Source organism: Haemorhous mexicanus, chromosome 5 (assembly GCF_027477595.1).
Source record: "Haemorhous mexicanus isolate bHaeMex1 chromosome 5, bHaeMex1.pri, whole genome shotgun sequence".
In the NCBI taxonomy this organism is placed as follows: Eukaryota; Metazoa; Chordata; class Aves; order Passeriformes; family Fringillidae; genus Haemorhous; species Haemorhous mexicanus.
Genome location: NC_082345.1, coordinates 4,677,979 through 4,692,390, shown reverse-complemented (window position 1 = coordinate 4,692,390; position 14,412 = coordinate 4,677,979). Strand labels below are relative to the sequence as shown.

General features: G+C 40.3%; 1 protein-coding gene across 18 annotated transcripts in view; it reads right to left on the bottom strand.

Annotated features, from left to right (window-relative positions):
• The window catches only part of MICAL3 (microtubule associated monooxygenase, calponin and LIM domain containing 3), a 174,134-nt gene that overhangs the window by 99,103 nt on the left and 60,619 nt on the right, over positions 1–14,412 (bottom strand). For all 18 annotated transcript variants that reach the window (XM_059848075.1, XM_059848076.1, XM_059848091.1 and 15 more), the window contains exons 2-4: positions 7,621–7,996; positions 1,927–2,134; positions 492–608 (exon numbers count right to left, since the gene is read on the bottom strand). In XM_059848075.1, the coding sequence (XP_059704058.1) occupies positions 492–608; positions 1,927–2,134; positions 7,621–7,884 (589 nt within the window). In that variant the 5' untranslated portion in view covers positions 7,885–7,996. The remainder of the gene's footprint in view (positions 1–491; positions 609–1,926; positions 2,135–7,620; positions 7,997–14,412) is intronic.

The following is a 14,412-nucleotide window of genomic DNA, read 5'->3' as shown; positions in this document are numbered from 1 at the left end:
TCCCTTAATTCCTTTAAGGGCCCCTACAAATTCTCCACTGCCTATACAATTAATAAAAGGCCAAAACACAAGTAAGCTACATCTCCTGTGGTGATCAGAGAACAGGTTTCACAGCAACACTGAAAGCATAATAAGAATCATTCACCAATATAAATATGCTCCGTGAATGCAAAGAAAGAAGTTGTTTTAAAATGTTATCAAAATGTTTTATGTAATAGGCTTAAGCATTTTAGAAGCAATTACAATTTACCATGTCTTGGTCTATTTCTGTGCAGTCCTTCTGGTGACTTTGTTTCATAGAGTAACTAATTTGGATTTGCCACTAGAAAAAGCAAATCCTACTAAAAATCCAAGCCAAAATGGATTAATAACTATTCTATTAATGGACCATGAGGAAAGGACTTAATGCCATAAGCAGAGTTAAGGAGTAGGAGCCTGTGTATCCTACCACAACTCCCCCCTTCTCTACTGCCCATTTCAGTGCTACTTGCTTTCATTCTCCTGGTCCTCTGGAGGGTAAACGAGCCCCCGGAATTCCACATTGACATGGATCTCTATTCCCAAGATCAAGGCAACCTTCAAAAGGATCAGCTGGAGCTGACGGATACCTGCAAATAAAAAGCAGATGATCAAGAAACAGAAGGAAAAGAAAAGAGCACAAGTGCCCATGTGTGTCTGTGTGACATTACTGATATCCTGACAAAGGCCAGCTGCTACTTTCTTCTTCCCCACGATGTTCCCAGCCTTTCATCCAGGCACCACTGGTGTGTGATATCACAGCATTCTAGGAAAATTCCACACAGCTGAAAACCCAACCCTTTACAAAGCAGAAAAAGTAATTTTTTAGTGTTTCAGTCCCCTAATCAGCAACAAGGGTACAATCAGGACAAGAGCTGCAGAAGAGGGAGGGAAGAGAGCACAGGCAGGACTGCACTTGTCACAGATGGAAAAGAGCCACTGGATCAGCCTGGCTGTAATACTGACTGCACCTCCATCCCAACACCTCTGGGTTAGTGAGGGCATAGAAAGCTCCTCACCACCTCTCTCCTCTTCAGGTAACTTTGGCAATGAGAATGAAAATTACAGCGTGCAAACTCAATTAATTTGAAGGAAAACACCTTATTGTTATATTTCAGATACTGAAATGAAAAAATCCTCCACCTAAACACTAAATTTTAGCTGTGCTGATACACAAAAAAAGACAAAATGCATAAAGACTGGAAGAAAAAAAATGAAAATAAATTAGAAGAAAAAAGCAATCTGCAAGACTGAAGTTACAAAGAAATCTTCCAGTTTTACCATTTGTTGCCAAATTAAAAAAAAAAAAAAAAGAGAGAGCACAGACTGGTGGGCAACACCTGGCTGTGCCATGTACAGTCAATTCTGGGGAAGAAAAAAGAAAAATAACTCCTGCTCCACCAAAGCATTCAGCTTTCAAATAGGACTGATTTAACAGAATATAAAAATCATCAAGATTATTTTCAATTTTAACACATAAACATCTATTTAATCAAAACGTATCTTCATCGCTCTTCTACAAATTAACAAAGCCAAAACTGGTCCTCCTTTCTCCAGACTGAAATCCACAAGAATGATCAAAAGCATGCACTAATTTTTCTTTACAAGTTGCTCAAGAGAAACAGAACAATGAGGCAGCTGCAGAAATGTATCAGCAAAAAAAAAGTTTGACTTTAAGTGTACTTTTCAGTGTAGGAAGAAGCTATGCCTTAGGAATGTCTAAGAGATGACAGATAAACACTGCATGTTTTAATCTCATGACCAGCCCAGAATGCACGATGCAAAAGTAACATTGAACTGTACCACAAAAACTAGAGAGCAGGGAATGTGTAGGCTGGATTTTCACCCTCACCCTGCTCCCTCCCAGGAAGAAGCAGTGCTGCTGTGTCCAGCCCTGCCTGTACTTACTGATATGGTCTATGGATCCTGCACAGAATTTGCCGTAGAACTTTTTGGCGCCGAGGCCCCTGAGGTCGTGGATGGTGAAGGGCCAGAGGTGCAGCACGTTGTTGCGGGAGAAGGCATCTCTCTTCTCTATCACCACCACCTTGGCTCCCAGGAAGGACAGGTCGATGGCTGTGCGAAGGCCACAGGGTCCAGCCCCAATTATCAGACACTGCAAAGCAACCAGCACTGAGTAACTGCACAGTCCTTGGAGGAAATGGGGATTTCTGCAGCAGCTTCTGAGCATCCCATGGCTCTTAGGAAGAAGTGCTCTTTGTCTGAAACATAAGCTGAAATCTCAGATCACTCTTTCTGTTTCTACCTGCTAAGTTCTGCTATTGATAAGCAGAAACCACGATCTGAAAATGAAGTATATTGCAGAGCAGTGAAAAGACTCAGGAAGCAGGCAAGTAGAACTGCATGCTTGCAACCCTCGCTCTAGGAAGAGCTGCCAAGTCATACTCTCCAAGCTACCTGGAGAACAGCAGTATTTCTGAAGGCTTCTCCCTCCTACATTCAATTCTTTTTTCTTAAAACAAATAAACAAACAAAATCGAAACAACCCCCAAAAAAACAAAAACCAAAACCAGTGACAAGTCTTCCTCTCATCTTCCAAATCCTGAGCTGGCCTTTTTTAATATCTTCAGTAGCATTGCAACAGCTACAGAAGACAAACACAAGACACTAATGTTTTTATAAACACCATCATTTACAGTAACAGAATAAAAGCGTAGCCAAGTCAGACCACAATAATTTATGCCTTTGGTGGGGCTTTGGGGCTTCTACTACTGCAGCAAAGGAGACTTCAGGGAAGTAAACATCATGTAAACAAAAACATTGTGTGACCAGACAAATCTTTCCTCCAACCTAACCTTGGTCATATGAAAGGTCTTTCACCTTCTCTTATCTTTTTGCACTCTACTCACAAACACCATCAGATGCTAATAAACAACTTGAGAATGTAAAATACGTGCGTGTCTAGTGTTGAAGTACCTTCTGAGAACAGAATGATGCAGCAAAATACTCTCAGATTAAAAACCCAAGATAGTCAGGAGACACTTCTTACTCACAGAAACCGAGGCCCAGAGAAAGTGTTGGTATGTGCAGTCACATAAATACAGTACACAGTCCATTTCTTCATCATTATTGTACTTTGATTTCTACTGAGTATGCTCTCACAGAGACCTTGTTACAGAAGTGGCTGCTGCTGCTGCCACATGATTCTTTTCCAGATCCTTATGGCTGCACAAGAAAGCTCTTTGAGAAACTCTTAATTATGCCAAAATTTAACTATGAGCCAGTGTTCTGATAAACAACCAATGCCAAAAAAAAGCAAAACTTTGTGTTCAGTAGTCATCCCCATCTGACAATTATTACAGGCTGCCACATTCTCACCACTTACTCACTGGGGCATAAACTCTGCAAGCACCATGAAACTGCAAATGTAAAGCCTGAATGATGGAAAACCAATTACAGCAGTGATGACATAGCTGTTGACATGTAAATTCCACGTAGGACTACTGAATAAGATAAGGAGTCACATAAATCTGAAGGCAGAGATCCAAGTCTAGAGGAAAGGGAAGGGAATAATAACACCACTGCTTCTTTAGTGGCCTCAGGAACCTGAAAGCATTTGGGACAAAAGGCACACCCAACCTCTGAGCTAATAAATACCTAAATAAAATTGTATATTGAAGAGGTAATCTTGATCCTCAGTTAGACCTACTATATTCTTCTAACTTTAATACGGCTTTCTTTGTAGGTAAGTGTAAATTAAGACTCAAACACCCCCTTGTCTTTCTTTTTTAAAGCCTTCCAGAAAATTAGCTCAGCATATCATACTTATTCAGGTAATAATTTTGCTTGGCTGACAACTACAATCTTCAAAGAGCCTGGATTTCAATAAGCAACAAGAACACACTGAATTGGGTGATTTTCATTCTTTGACAAATTTCCACAAATAAAATATTTATGGTGGAGTACACAACAGCAAAGGAATTGTACTAAAATCAGACTGTTCAAACTCAGATTTCATTAAATTTTAAGCTAGTTGACTGCAACTTTATCACAGGAACTTAAAAGGTTTTTTTCCTCTCTATCCTTCCTCCCTGCTCTTATAGTAGGATGTGGTTAAAAGCACTTAGGTTATGACTAAGATTCTAGATATTCTGAATGTAAAATATTCAGACAAGTAATTTATGGTCAAAGTTGCCTTTTTTTAAATTCCATCACAAAAACATTAAATTATGTTTTTATAAAACATAAATTCTAAGCACAATTAAAACCAGAAAATATTCTTTTCCACCTCTAATGCTTCTCCCAGTGTCAGATATCTCATAAAAACCCACCTTCTGGTACTCCCAGTCAGCAGTAACTGCATGACATGCCAAGTACAGCCAAATAAAGGCAGCTACTGTTATTCCTTGTTCCCTTTCCCCTCAGTGACTCCAAGCAATTGCTGCAATTCCCTGCACTCAAGCTGTCTCACCCCTCAAAAACACTTCTTGCTCAAGATCTTTCAGACAGATTATATTAAGTTTCCAGTAACAATGCCATGGTAATGGAACATCAAATGCAAACTGAAATGCTGTATTCTCTGTATAACCAATGGAGAGAGAGCACCATTTGTAACTATTTACATTTGAACAACCCATCACGTCCAAGACACTTTCATGAACTCTGATTATCTGAATTCTGCTTAGCCTGGATGCTGGCCATGTGCACAAACTGGCCAACTCCAGGCACATCACCTCATCCCTGAACAATTTTTAAAAGGGCAATTAAGAGCCATCCTACAAAGCATGAAAACTTCAGAACTGGTTTATGTTCAAGTGTACTGAAGCCAGGCTTCCTAAAGAAATTACTGACTTCTGTTCTGACATGGATAAAACCCTAATCTTTACTTTAAATTCTATCATTTCCACATGCCCACTTAAATTTCTGTACCTTTTAATCAGCAGTTTGCAAATTACATTAAACATTAGGAATATAAAGCCAAGTGAGTTAGGAAACATCAAATCACACATGACTCAGTTTTCAAAAGGCCTCTGTTTTAAACAGTTATGATTACCTCTTAGGAGTAAAGTAACTTTAAACATTTAAAGGCAGATACTATTTTGATAGGAAACAAGAAACTAATAGAAACATATATGAAAAGATAAGAGGAATACATGGTGAAATTTGGTTTAAAAAATATGTTCACTGCAGTCATTGCCCAGTCCCTCACCGTGGTCCTTCACACCAACATCAGCAAGCTCTGAGGTTTTTCTCTCATCATTCAATGAGGGACAGTCCCACATGAGCCTCTCTGTTTATCTCACCACCACCCCACCAAATGCTACTTCTACAATCACTCTCCTGATCCCAGCTCTCCAATTCCATTCTCACTCTCTTTAACTTGGCTTTGGTGTATGAAATAGGTTAAGCTTTTGGAGGATAAAAAATCCCTAGCAACCTCTTCGGTCAAACATCACTCCCAGGATGCTTTACTCCTTTTATTCACTTTATAACTGTACTAGAAGAGAGGTTTTAAAGACACTTGGGTACATGTATTTACTCAAAGCACACCCTTTTCTGATGACTTTTGAGCCTCAGTACTCCTCTGGGTCTCTAGTTATTCTTTCAGAGCACCATCTGAAGGACTCCATTTCTCATCCTTCTCACTGCCAACTTCCCAGGGGGCTTCACCCATGATCTTGTGTGATCTTCCTCTATAAACTGTCTTTGCATCACCTCATCAGAGACACTGGTTCAATCAGCTTTGTCAGAGCTGTCAAGTCACAAAACCTCCAGCTCAAGAGTTGGCTACTTTTTGGCCAAGCTAAAATCCCTACCTTTCTGACATTTCCTTGTGGCTGCCTAGTAGTTAATTCAAGCCCAATACCACCAAATGGAGCTCTAATGTCCTTCTAAACTCAGCTCACCACTTCCCATGGATATAAATGTCACACTCGATTTTCAGAATGCCTTTCATAGCTGGATGTCACCCTCCACTCACATCTGGTTTTTGTATGCTCTCACAATCAAGCACCATCCACTTATCCACCCATTAAATCCCTTCTTTAATGTTTCATCTTTATTATTGAACCAACCTTTTCCACAGTGTTAACAAATACAGTCAGAGCCTAGATGTAAAAATCACTCTTACAGACTATTATTCAAATAAGTTAAAAACCTCTTCATCTTGCTCCTTCCATCTCTTTGTCCTAAAAACATAACCAACTATCTTCACTTCAGACTTCAACACCTTAATTTTTATTTCATTCAAAGTAAGACCAATTCCTGAATCTAATGAATGCACATTTTCTGCAAAATTTCTAAATTTTGCAGAAAATTTAGAATTTTTCTCCATGAAGCTCATAGCACTTGGCAGATTTACTCCTAAGCAAACACAAAACCCATTACATTCATCTTCTGGTAAATCCTTCCTTTCTTATGTTGCCTGAAAAAAGTAAACTTTAATAGTGGTTGGATTTTTGGGGTGTTGCAGCCACTGCCCACTGTGACTACCAACAGTGCCCAACTGTTTGATTTTCAGAGTTTACCAAGTGTTACTACAGTAATTCATTATAAATGCCTCCATCCTTATAAAAATGGCCACTGGAAAGTGAAACAAGATAAAGAACTAAGAAACTAACATAACTTTCTAATATCCAGTTGGGGGAAACAATAAGTTCCACCAATCTGAAATGACATTCTCTAAACAAGATAGAGTCTCCCTCAATTCCATACTGAGGAATTAATCATTACATTTTCCAATTAAAGTATTTCCTTCTCTCAAGAGGTGACTATTCAAGAGAAAGAGTAGCATCTATTGTCCTCAATGAAGGTGGACAGAAAACTGTTCTAATTTTATCCTATTCTGCACTATTTGTCTATTTTGAAACAAAAAGAGTGATTATTTACAAAACCAACCGATTCTATTCACATTTCAATAAATGATATAAAGAACTGCTTTCAAACTGCACTGTCCAAGGGGAGCAGCACATAAATACCAGCTCACAGTAATTCAGGTTAAAAAAATAGTAAAATGCTCTGTGTGTGTGTGTGTGTGTGTGTGTGTGTAAAAGCAGGAATTCCTGCAGTAAATACCACACATACCAACCTTTTAGAAAAGAATTGGTATGAGTTTCCACAGTATATTTTCTTTATTTGAACTTAGAATAAAATTGATCATTTTCTAAATAATGGGAAACAGTCTGTTTTGCCAAATTGGCAGAAAAGTTCAGTTTTCTTGAGAGAGTCATGAAAATTTTCAAATTACAACTGGAAATTTCCAAACATGCATATTTTGTATCCTAGACTCCAACAGCACACATTCCTGTAACTGTCAAAATGCAAAAAGGAGTCAACCAAGATTAAAGGTTTACCAATTAAGGTTTTTTCCAAGACATCTATCTATAGGACTGATAAAACTTGCAATGTAAGAACTTGCTGGCTGCTCTTCCTGAATAAAATACAAACATTCAGGTGGGCAGTCACACCTGGTGGTGACAAAAGAAATTTCCGATTGCTGATCAACCGCTAAAATTGTGAGAACATTCCTGAAACTTCCCTGGCTTACACCAGGCAATATTTTCCTACATCCACACCTTTTTACTGTGTATTCCAGAGGGATTGTGTAAGAGCTGCCTGGACCATGGTGACTGAACCTCTTACCTTCGTGTTGGCGCATGCTTTCCCCTTCTTGTAGTCCTTGTGGCTGCCTCTTTTATCCAATTTGGCCCACAAGGCTTTGGCTTTCCAGTAATTGAGCTTGGACTTGAGTTTGTGATAGAAGGAACGATAGTCCTTGGGCTTTAGTTCCAGGTAGTCACAGAGCTCCTGGAAAGCCTTGAGAGTCCCCTTGCAGGTGGAAGCCTGGACAAATCTGTCAAAGAGAACATGAGCCTGGTTCACCTTCTCGTTTTTACTTTCCTCCATGCTTCACACGTGGCAGCTGCCCAGGGGGGCAGCTGTGCTCTTCCAGTCTGCCAGATTTCCTGATGTTGTTCTGCTGAGCCACTTTCACCTCTGCCTTACCAGCATTATTAACCTATAAAACAAAAAAGAAGAAAGTGTAACTGAACTTGCTCTTTTTCATTCCAAAATTTTGTCTAAGCCTGCTGAACTGAGAAGCCCAGATTCCCAGTCAGTCCTCAGGTGATTGAAATCCCAAGGATTTCCACCCAAGCTGACTGAAGAGGAGGCTTCCAGAGTTCACTGAGCCTCACTGCAGACAGCAGCACGTCTCACATCTCTGTTAAATCACAAAATACTTTAACCTGAGCCAGTGCCTTGTAAGTTTTATCCAAACTCATTCTGCATGAAGAGCAGAGAAATTCCAAGTAAACAGGCAGATGTTACAGGATGCCTGGAAGAGGGCAGAGGTTTTATAACAGGCAGACCCTACCTAGTATGTTGCAGTTACTTTGTAACGCCACAGCAACAGTTATGGGCTGGTCTTAAAAATACTATTGCTACAGAACACTTCAACAGTTCATACTCCACCAGTAAAAGAAGCTTTTCTGCCTTCATTCTAAAAAGACACATGTCTTTGGTCATGATAAATAGAGATAAGAGAGGATGGCATAGCAGAAGCTGATATAGAGTCCTTGCCAAGACTGGTTTTTGCTCAGTGATGCTTACTGTGATCTTAAAAATAAGTTAAACCTGTTAATAGCAATCAATTTCTTGGAAAAATAAATCAAGGCTGTAAAAAGGAAGCCTGTCTGTGTTGCATAAAGCGTTATAAACATTTCCCTTACCTAAAGCCTACACACATAATTCTGTCCATAAATGAGCAGCATAAGAGTGAAATTGGCTGGTGCATGAACCTTCTAAGATCCCATACTAATTCCTCTATTCTGTGGTTCTCAACTTCTTTTGATATGCAAGTCCAAACAAAATTTTAGGTGGTAGCTCGGGTCTACTTTAATCTGCTGGGGCAGAGCTGCTGTCATGAGCTCTGCTGCTCAATTCTTGGATCCCTCAAAGCAGGCTGGAGACCTACAGAATTGTTTGAATCATGTTTAAAGCACAGGTATCTGCTCTTCCTCTCTTTCTCTCTCTCTCTTTTATATTAAAAAAAAAACAACCTTTTTCTTTCTTTTATACATAACACTAAGTATACTCTAAATTACCCTTCTTGCTGAGAAAGAATAGTTCTGTTTGCCTTCAGATATGAAGGCAGTCTATGGAAACATAGGCACAAACTATGGAAGTGAAAGCAATTCTGAGGTGCTTTTTGCCCTTTGTTCTTTTTGCAAAGGGTATTAAGGCAAAAAGGGAAATATGTGGACTTGGATAAAACTTTTTAGATTCTCACCAGCTCTTTTCCTGCTTCCAGCAGACAGGAAGCCAAGCCAAACATTACAGCTCATGTCTCTTCCCCTCCCATATGACAGCACTCCAGTAGTTTATTTGGGCACTCCTGATTTTCAGCCTAACATGGTAGTTATTGTTTATGTTTAGAAACAGCAAAGGAGACCTGGAAGCCTTTACACAGAGCCACAAACTGGTAGTTTTTAAAAATAAAAGTTCCTATAGAAGTCAAAGTACAACAGTGAGTTATAGTGCAGAATGTAATTCTAACTTTATTAGGACAACCACCTTAGAGGACTCAGTCCCCATGAAGCTGTTTTTCTAACTGGCTGATAGTGATGCCCATGTCCATATCAGTGCTGCCCACTGAGCAAATTGGAACTGCTTTCTTTGTTTTCCCTCTTAACTTCACTGTTGTGAAGCTGGAAACATGCTCCAGGTTTGCACCTCAGGGAAACCACTGCACTGCTACAGAGGCCTAAGTCACAGAACCCTAAAATGGTTTGGTTGGAAGGAAGACCTTAAAGGTCACAAAGTCCCAACACCCCTGCCATAGGCAGGGACACCTCCCACCAGACCAGGTTGCTCAAAGTTCCATCTAATTTGGTCTTCAGCACTTCCAGGGATGGGGCATCCACAGCTTCTCTGGGCAACCTGTGCCAGTGTCACAGTGCCCTCACAGCAAAGAACTTCTTTCCCAACATCCAATCTAAACCTGCCCTACAACAGTTTGAAGCCATTCCCCCTTGCCCTATCATTCGTGTCCTTGTTAAAAGTCCATCTCCACCTCTTTTCTGGCCCAGCCAGGTACTGAAGACCTGTGCCTCCTCTTTTGTTCCCAAGAAGAATATTACAATGCACTCCAACAAAACACCTCTAACACTGAAGGAGTCATTTCAGTGTCTCTGTGTCATTCAAACACAATAAAATACCTACGGCCTAAAGTCATATGCCTCATTAATCAGCACAGCATTCCAAGCTGAATACTCTTATGTTCCCCCCACTTCTTGCACCACCATTCTACCACCCAAACACTCACTTTACATCAGCCCTTTGCATAACAGACTACTTCAGAAAAACCAATGAAAGTTACATGACCTAAATTAGGTGGATTCACAATTCAGGTCTGTTAGTCCACATTCCACTACTGATATACCCAGATGTAAGGACAGCATAGGGATCACGTCTTACTCTTGCTTCTCCCATAGTTCTCCACCAAAGAAGTGAAGCAGCATTGGTTTTACACTGCTCAAACACCCCAAACTTAAAACCCAACCTCTTTTTGTCACATTATATCACAGTACAAGCTGGCTTGTACGGGGCAATTAATTTGGCTATAAAAAAGAAAACCAGCTGGCCCCATAAACCAGCCCCTGGGTTGAAAGAAAGGATCCTCAACCAATTCTGTTCCATCCTAAGCTGCAGACATCTCACAGATCCAGGAGCTGGGTGGTGTCAAGGAACACACCAATAACTGGGTTTTTCAAACCCCCTCTATAAACAGGGCTTCATACAATAAACTCACTCTTTTGCCACATGGACATCAGGGTGTGTGTCGTCCCTGTCCCCAACCACTGACCCCACAAAACACGTGGATATTAAACATAATATCCTTTCACTCTAGGAACTTACTGCTGTGTGTCTGAGCTTTGCCAAGCCAGCAGCCAAATCTGGAACAAACAGGTCATTTGAGCCAGCACATTCCAAGTGGTACCTTAGCATGGCAGCTCTGCCCAAATCCCGTTTCACACAGCCTGGGAAATCAGTTATGCCCAAGGGTGAAACACCGAGGCTTCAGTCACCACATTAGGTCACTCCCTAGAACTCTGCATTCCTGATGTAAACACCCTGAGCCCTTGGAACCCAAGAGCAACACGTCAGAGAACATGGAAATTACAGGAGGAAAGCAAGGGCAGGCAAGAATTATTTGCTAGGTTTCCAGGGTACTTGTGTGCCTTGCTGGCTGTTCTGCAAGTCTGCAGTATCCTGCATGTTTTGTCTCGAGGCAGCTGATTGCTGACTCAGATGCTCTGTGAATTCCTTGGCTTCGGAGCTGGGCGAGAAAGACAAAGCCCATGGAAAAACGCATGCAAGAACAGTGTTCACGTTGCTATTTACAATAATAGCAGGAGGTTGTCACTGACTCATGGCTCCAAGTACACTCAGGATCTCCAGTGCTTGCCCAGGACAAAAGAAACCAATGGAAAACACAGAGATGCAGGCAGTGAATAATTGCAGGTGGTGGTACCTTCCAACAGTCACCACAGATGCAGGAATATGAATATTTTATCAAATGCATACACGAGAAAGAAAGCCCAGTGCCCTACTTCTGCCAAAGGCAAGAGATAAGAGGAGATTTTGCAAGTTCTACACATAATGAATTTGGTTGTACAAACTGAAGTTCTGCAGCAAGTGTTGCAAATGCAGGGCTTATATATTTCAGGCAAATAAATGCCCATTATACCAGTCACCACCCCCTCCACATTTCCAACTTAATTTTGTTCAAAGTCTTCATTCAAGCAATGACTTGAGCCCAGGAAAAAAATAAAATACTACGCAAATTATTTCTCAGCCATCTCTTTTTTGCCATCAGAAATTGAGTTAATTCCATCTACATTCACAGCTTGTTCTCTCTACCCTAAATCAGGAGTGAATAAACATTTGCCAAAGTAACTGCCCAGCTGCACTTCAGAATGCTGAGTTTCTCTGAGCACCATGTAAGTGCTTTCTTACATTTGAGTTATTTCACAGCCAGGCCAGCACCACAGATGCACCCTTGACAGACAAACCTCTGAGAAGTCAGGCATCAAGCAGAAGCAGCAATACCCTATGGAATTTGAAAGCAAACTGGTCCATTATCATAAAACTAGTCTCCAGCAACTTTCCCTATGCCCTTGTCTCCCCTTCCTGGCTCCTTCTGTAGCTTGTGCCTAGGCAAGGCTCAGTAACATGCTCTGCAAACTCCAAATTACTGCAGTACCCAGGCAGCCAGGACACACTTGCAACTTGGCTAGCAAAAGCCTAAGCACAGATTACAGTTAAGCTCATGCTACAGACAGTGGGGACACCTATTTTTGTCTCTCTCCTCCACCCAGCATCTAGTTTTGTAGGAAAGCAATTACCTTTGAGACTCTTATTCCTTGTTGAATCTGGATGAAATTGTTCAAAAGTTATTAAGGATGAACTGAAAAGCAGATGAACAAATGGCTCAATCCCATAAGCCTCCCCTCTTTAGAAAGCCAAACAACAAAAAAAAATCTTTATTCCAACAAATGAAAAAGCTCTGTTTTAATTTCTAAGATTTACATTCTTTTACTTTCAGCTAAAACTGAAAAAATGGATTTTCTACAATATGTTCATGACTTTCTAAGTGATTACAACACCAAAAAGTGCAGCTTTAGGGCAGTGGTAAGAATGTGGAACAGATGGCAACAAGAGAACAATTTTGACAAGAAAAGTTAAAGCCAAAACTGGTAACTATTGTAGCTCCATATAATGCAGACCAAGAAGGGGAAGGCAGGAGGACAAAGGCGTGGTTGCCATTGTTTGCAGCTTCCCTTTTACACCAGATGGAAAAGGGGCACGTCAGTCCTGTCCAGAGCAGGTTTTAAAATGGGATTTAGGTCTGTTCCTGTTCATAACATTCAAGACTCGAGCAAATAAGCTGTCATAAAACTGTGCTTAAATATACCTATGAAACTTGATTTGATCACTTCTGCCCACCACATTGGAGAGAGTCTTTTGGGTCTCCACATCTCTTTCCTGCTTCTCTCTCTTCAGAGCTAGGAAAAAAGTGGGAGGAAGAGAAACCAAGTATGAACTTGACTGCAAATACAAGAACAACTTCTTAGTACCGACACAAACAGTTCATAGAATGCTCATGTCAAGAAAAACTCAACCCAGTACTGACTTGAGAAGAAATGCTAATTATACACAAGAACATGGAAACATACCAATAGAGAAGCAGTTATAGAAAATATTTTGGTTCCCAAATTCACATTACAGTACAGAAGAAAAAATGTGTACGTTGCTTATTACTAACCATTTCTTCAATGCCACAACACAACTACTGAAAGCATTTGACCTACAAAATAGAACCTTTTCTCTATGAGAACTCAAAAAGCATACTTTGCTGCTGCTGTCATACACAACTCTTTGATCACAGCACTCCCTACACTGAATGAACACTAACAAAGAAAGAGACCAAGAAACAGATCAATGTTTTTCTTTGGAAGACAAAAAACACCAAAAAAACCCCAAAATTATACCAAGGAAGAGGTAGCTGTTCCCTCAGTGGATGACAAGGGAATAACAGTAGGACACCTGGATAGGCGTCATTCTCACACCACGATGTAACAGAGCAACAGAGTTGAAATCCTTTATCTGAAGTGCTTTGAGGCTGTTCCTGATGTTACATTTTAACATAGAAATGCATCCTAAAGTTAGTTCCCACACAGTTTTACAAGCTGGATTTCCCCAGAGCTCTGCAAACACTATGTAATAATCCTTGGAAAGTGCCTACTTAAAAAAAAACAAAACAAAAGAAAGACTCCTAAAATTACCAGAATGACATTTTCGTAAAACTTTATTTCTATGACTTTAAATGGGGATAAAACAAATTGGTTGCCTTAAGACAGCAAGGTATATCAGCTTTTGACACCATACAGGACATGGATCCATTCATTTTTCCATGATAAAATGCTGTGTATGACACGAGAAACAGCAGAAACACCAGCTTTGAGAAAAGCTTTACTGAGCATTAGAGAACAAGAACACTGTTCTGCCCCAAGTAGAAATTCTGAGCAGAACAAAGAGTAGAGGCCACAAACATACTTTAACAGTCTCTGCAGCCCAGACAGCCAAGACCACTAAGATCTCCAGATTCTGCTGGTGCACTGATCACCCCAAACCATTCCATGGCACAGGGAGAAAGCAAATAGAGCTTCTATTTGTATTTTGGAAAAAAAAAAGCTCATTAAAGAAATTCTCTAATGAAACATGAACACATTTGCAAAAAATTTATGTAAGTGAAGGGTTACATAAGTGAAAGTGAAATGCCAGAACCTAACACCAAAACACAGACTGCACTGATCACAGAAGTGATCTCAAAGGAAAAAGATAACAGGAACAAAGAAACAGAACCATAGG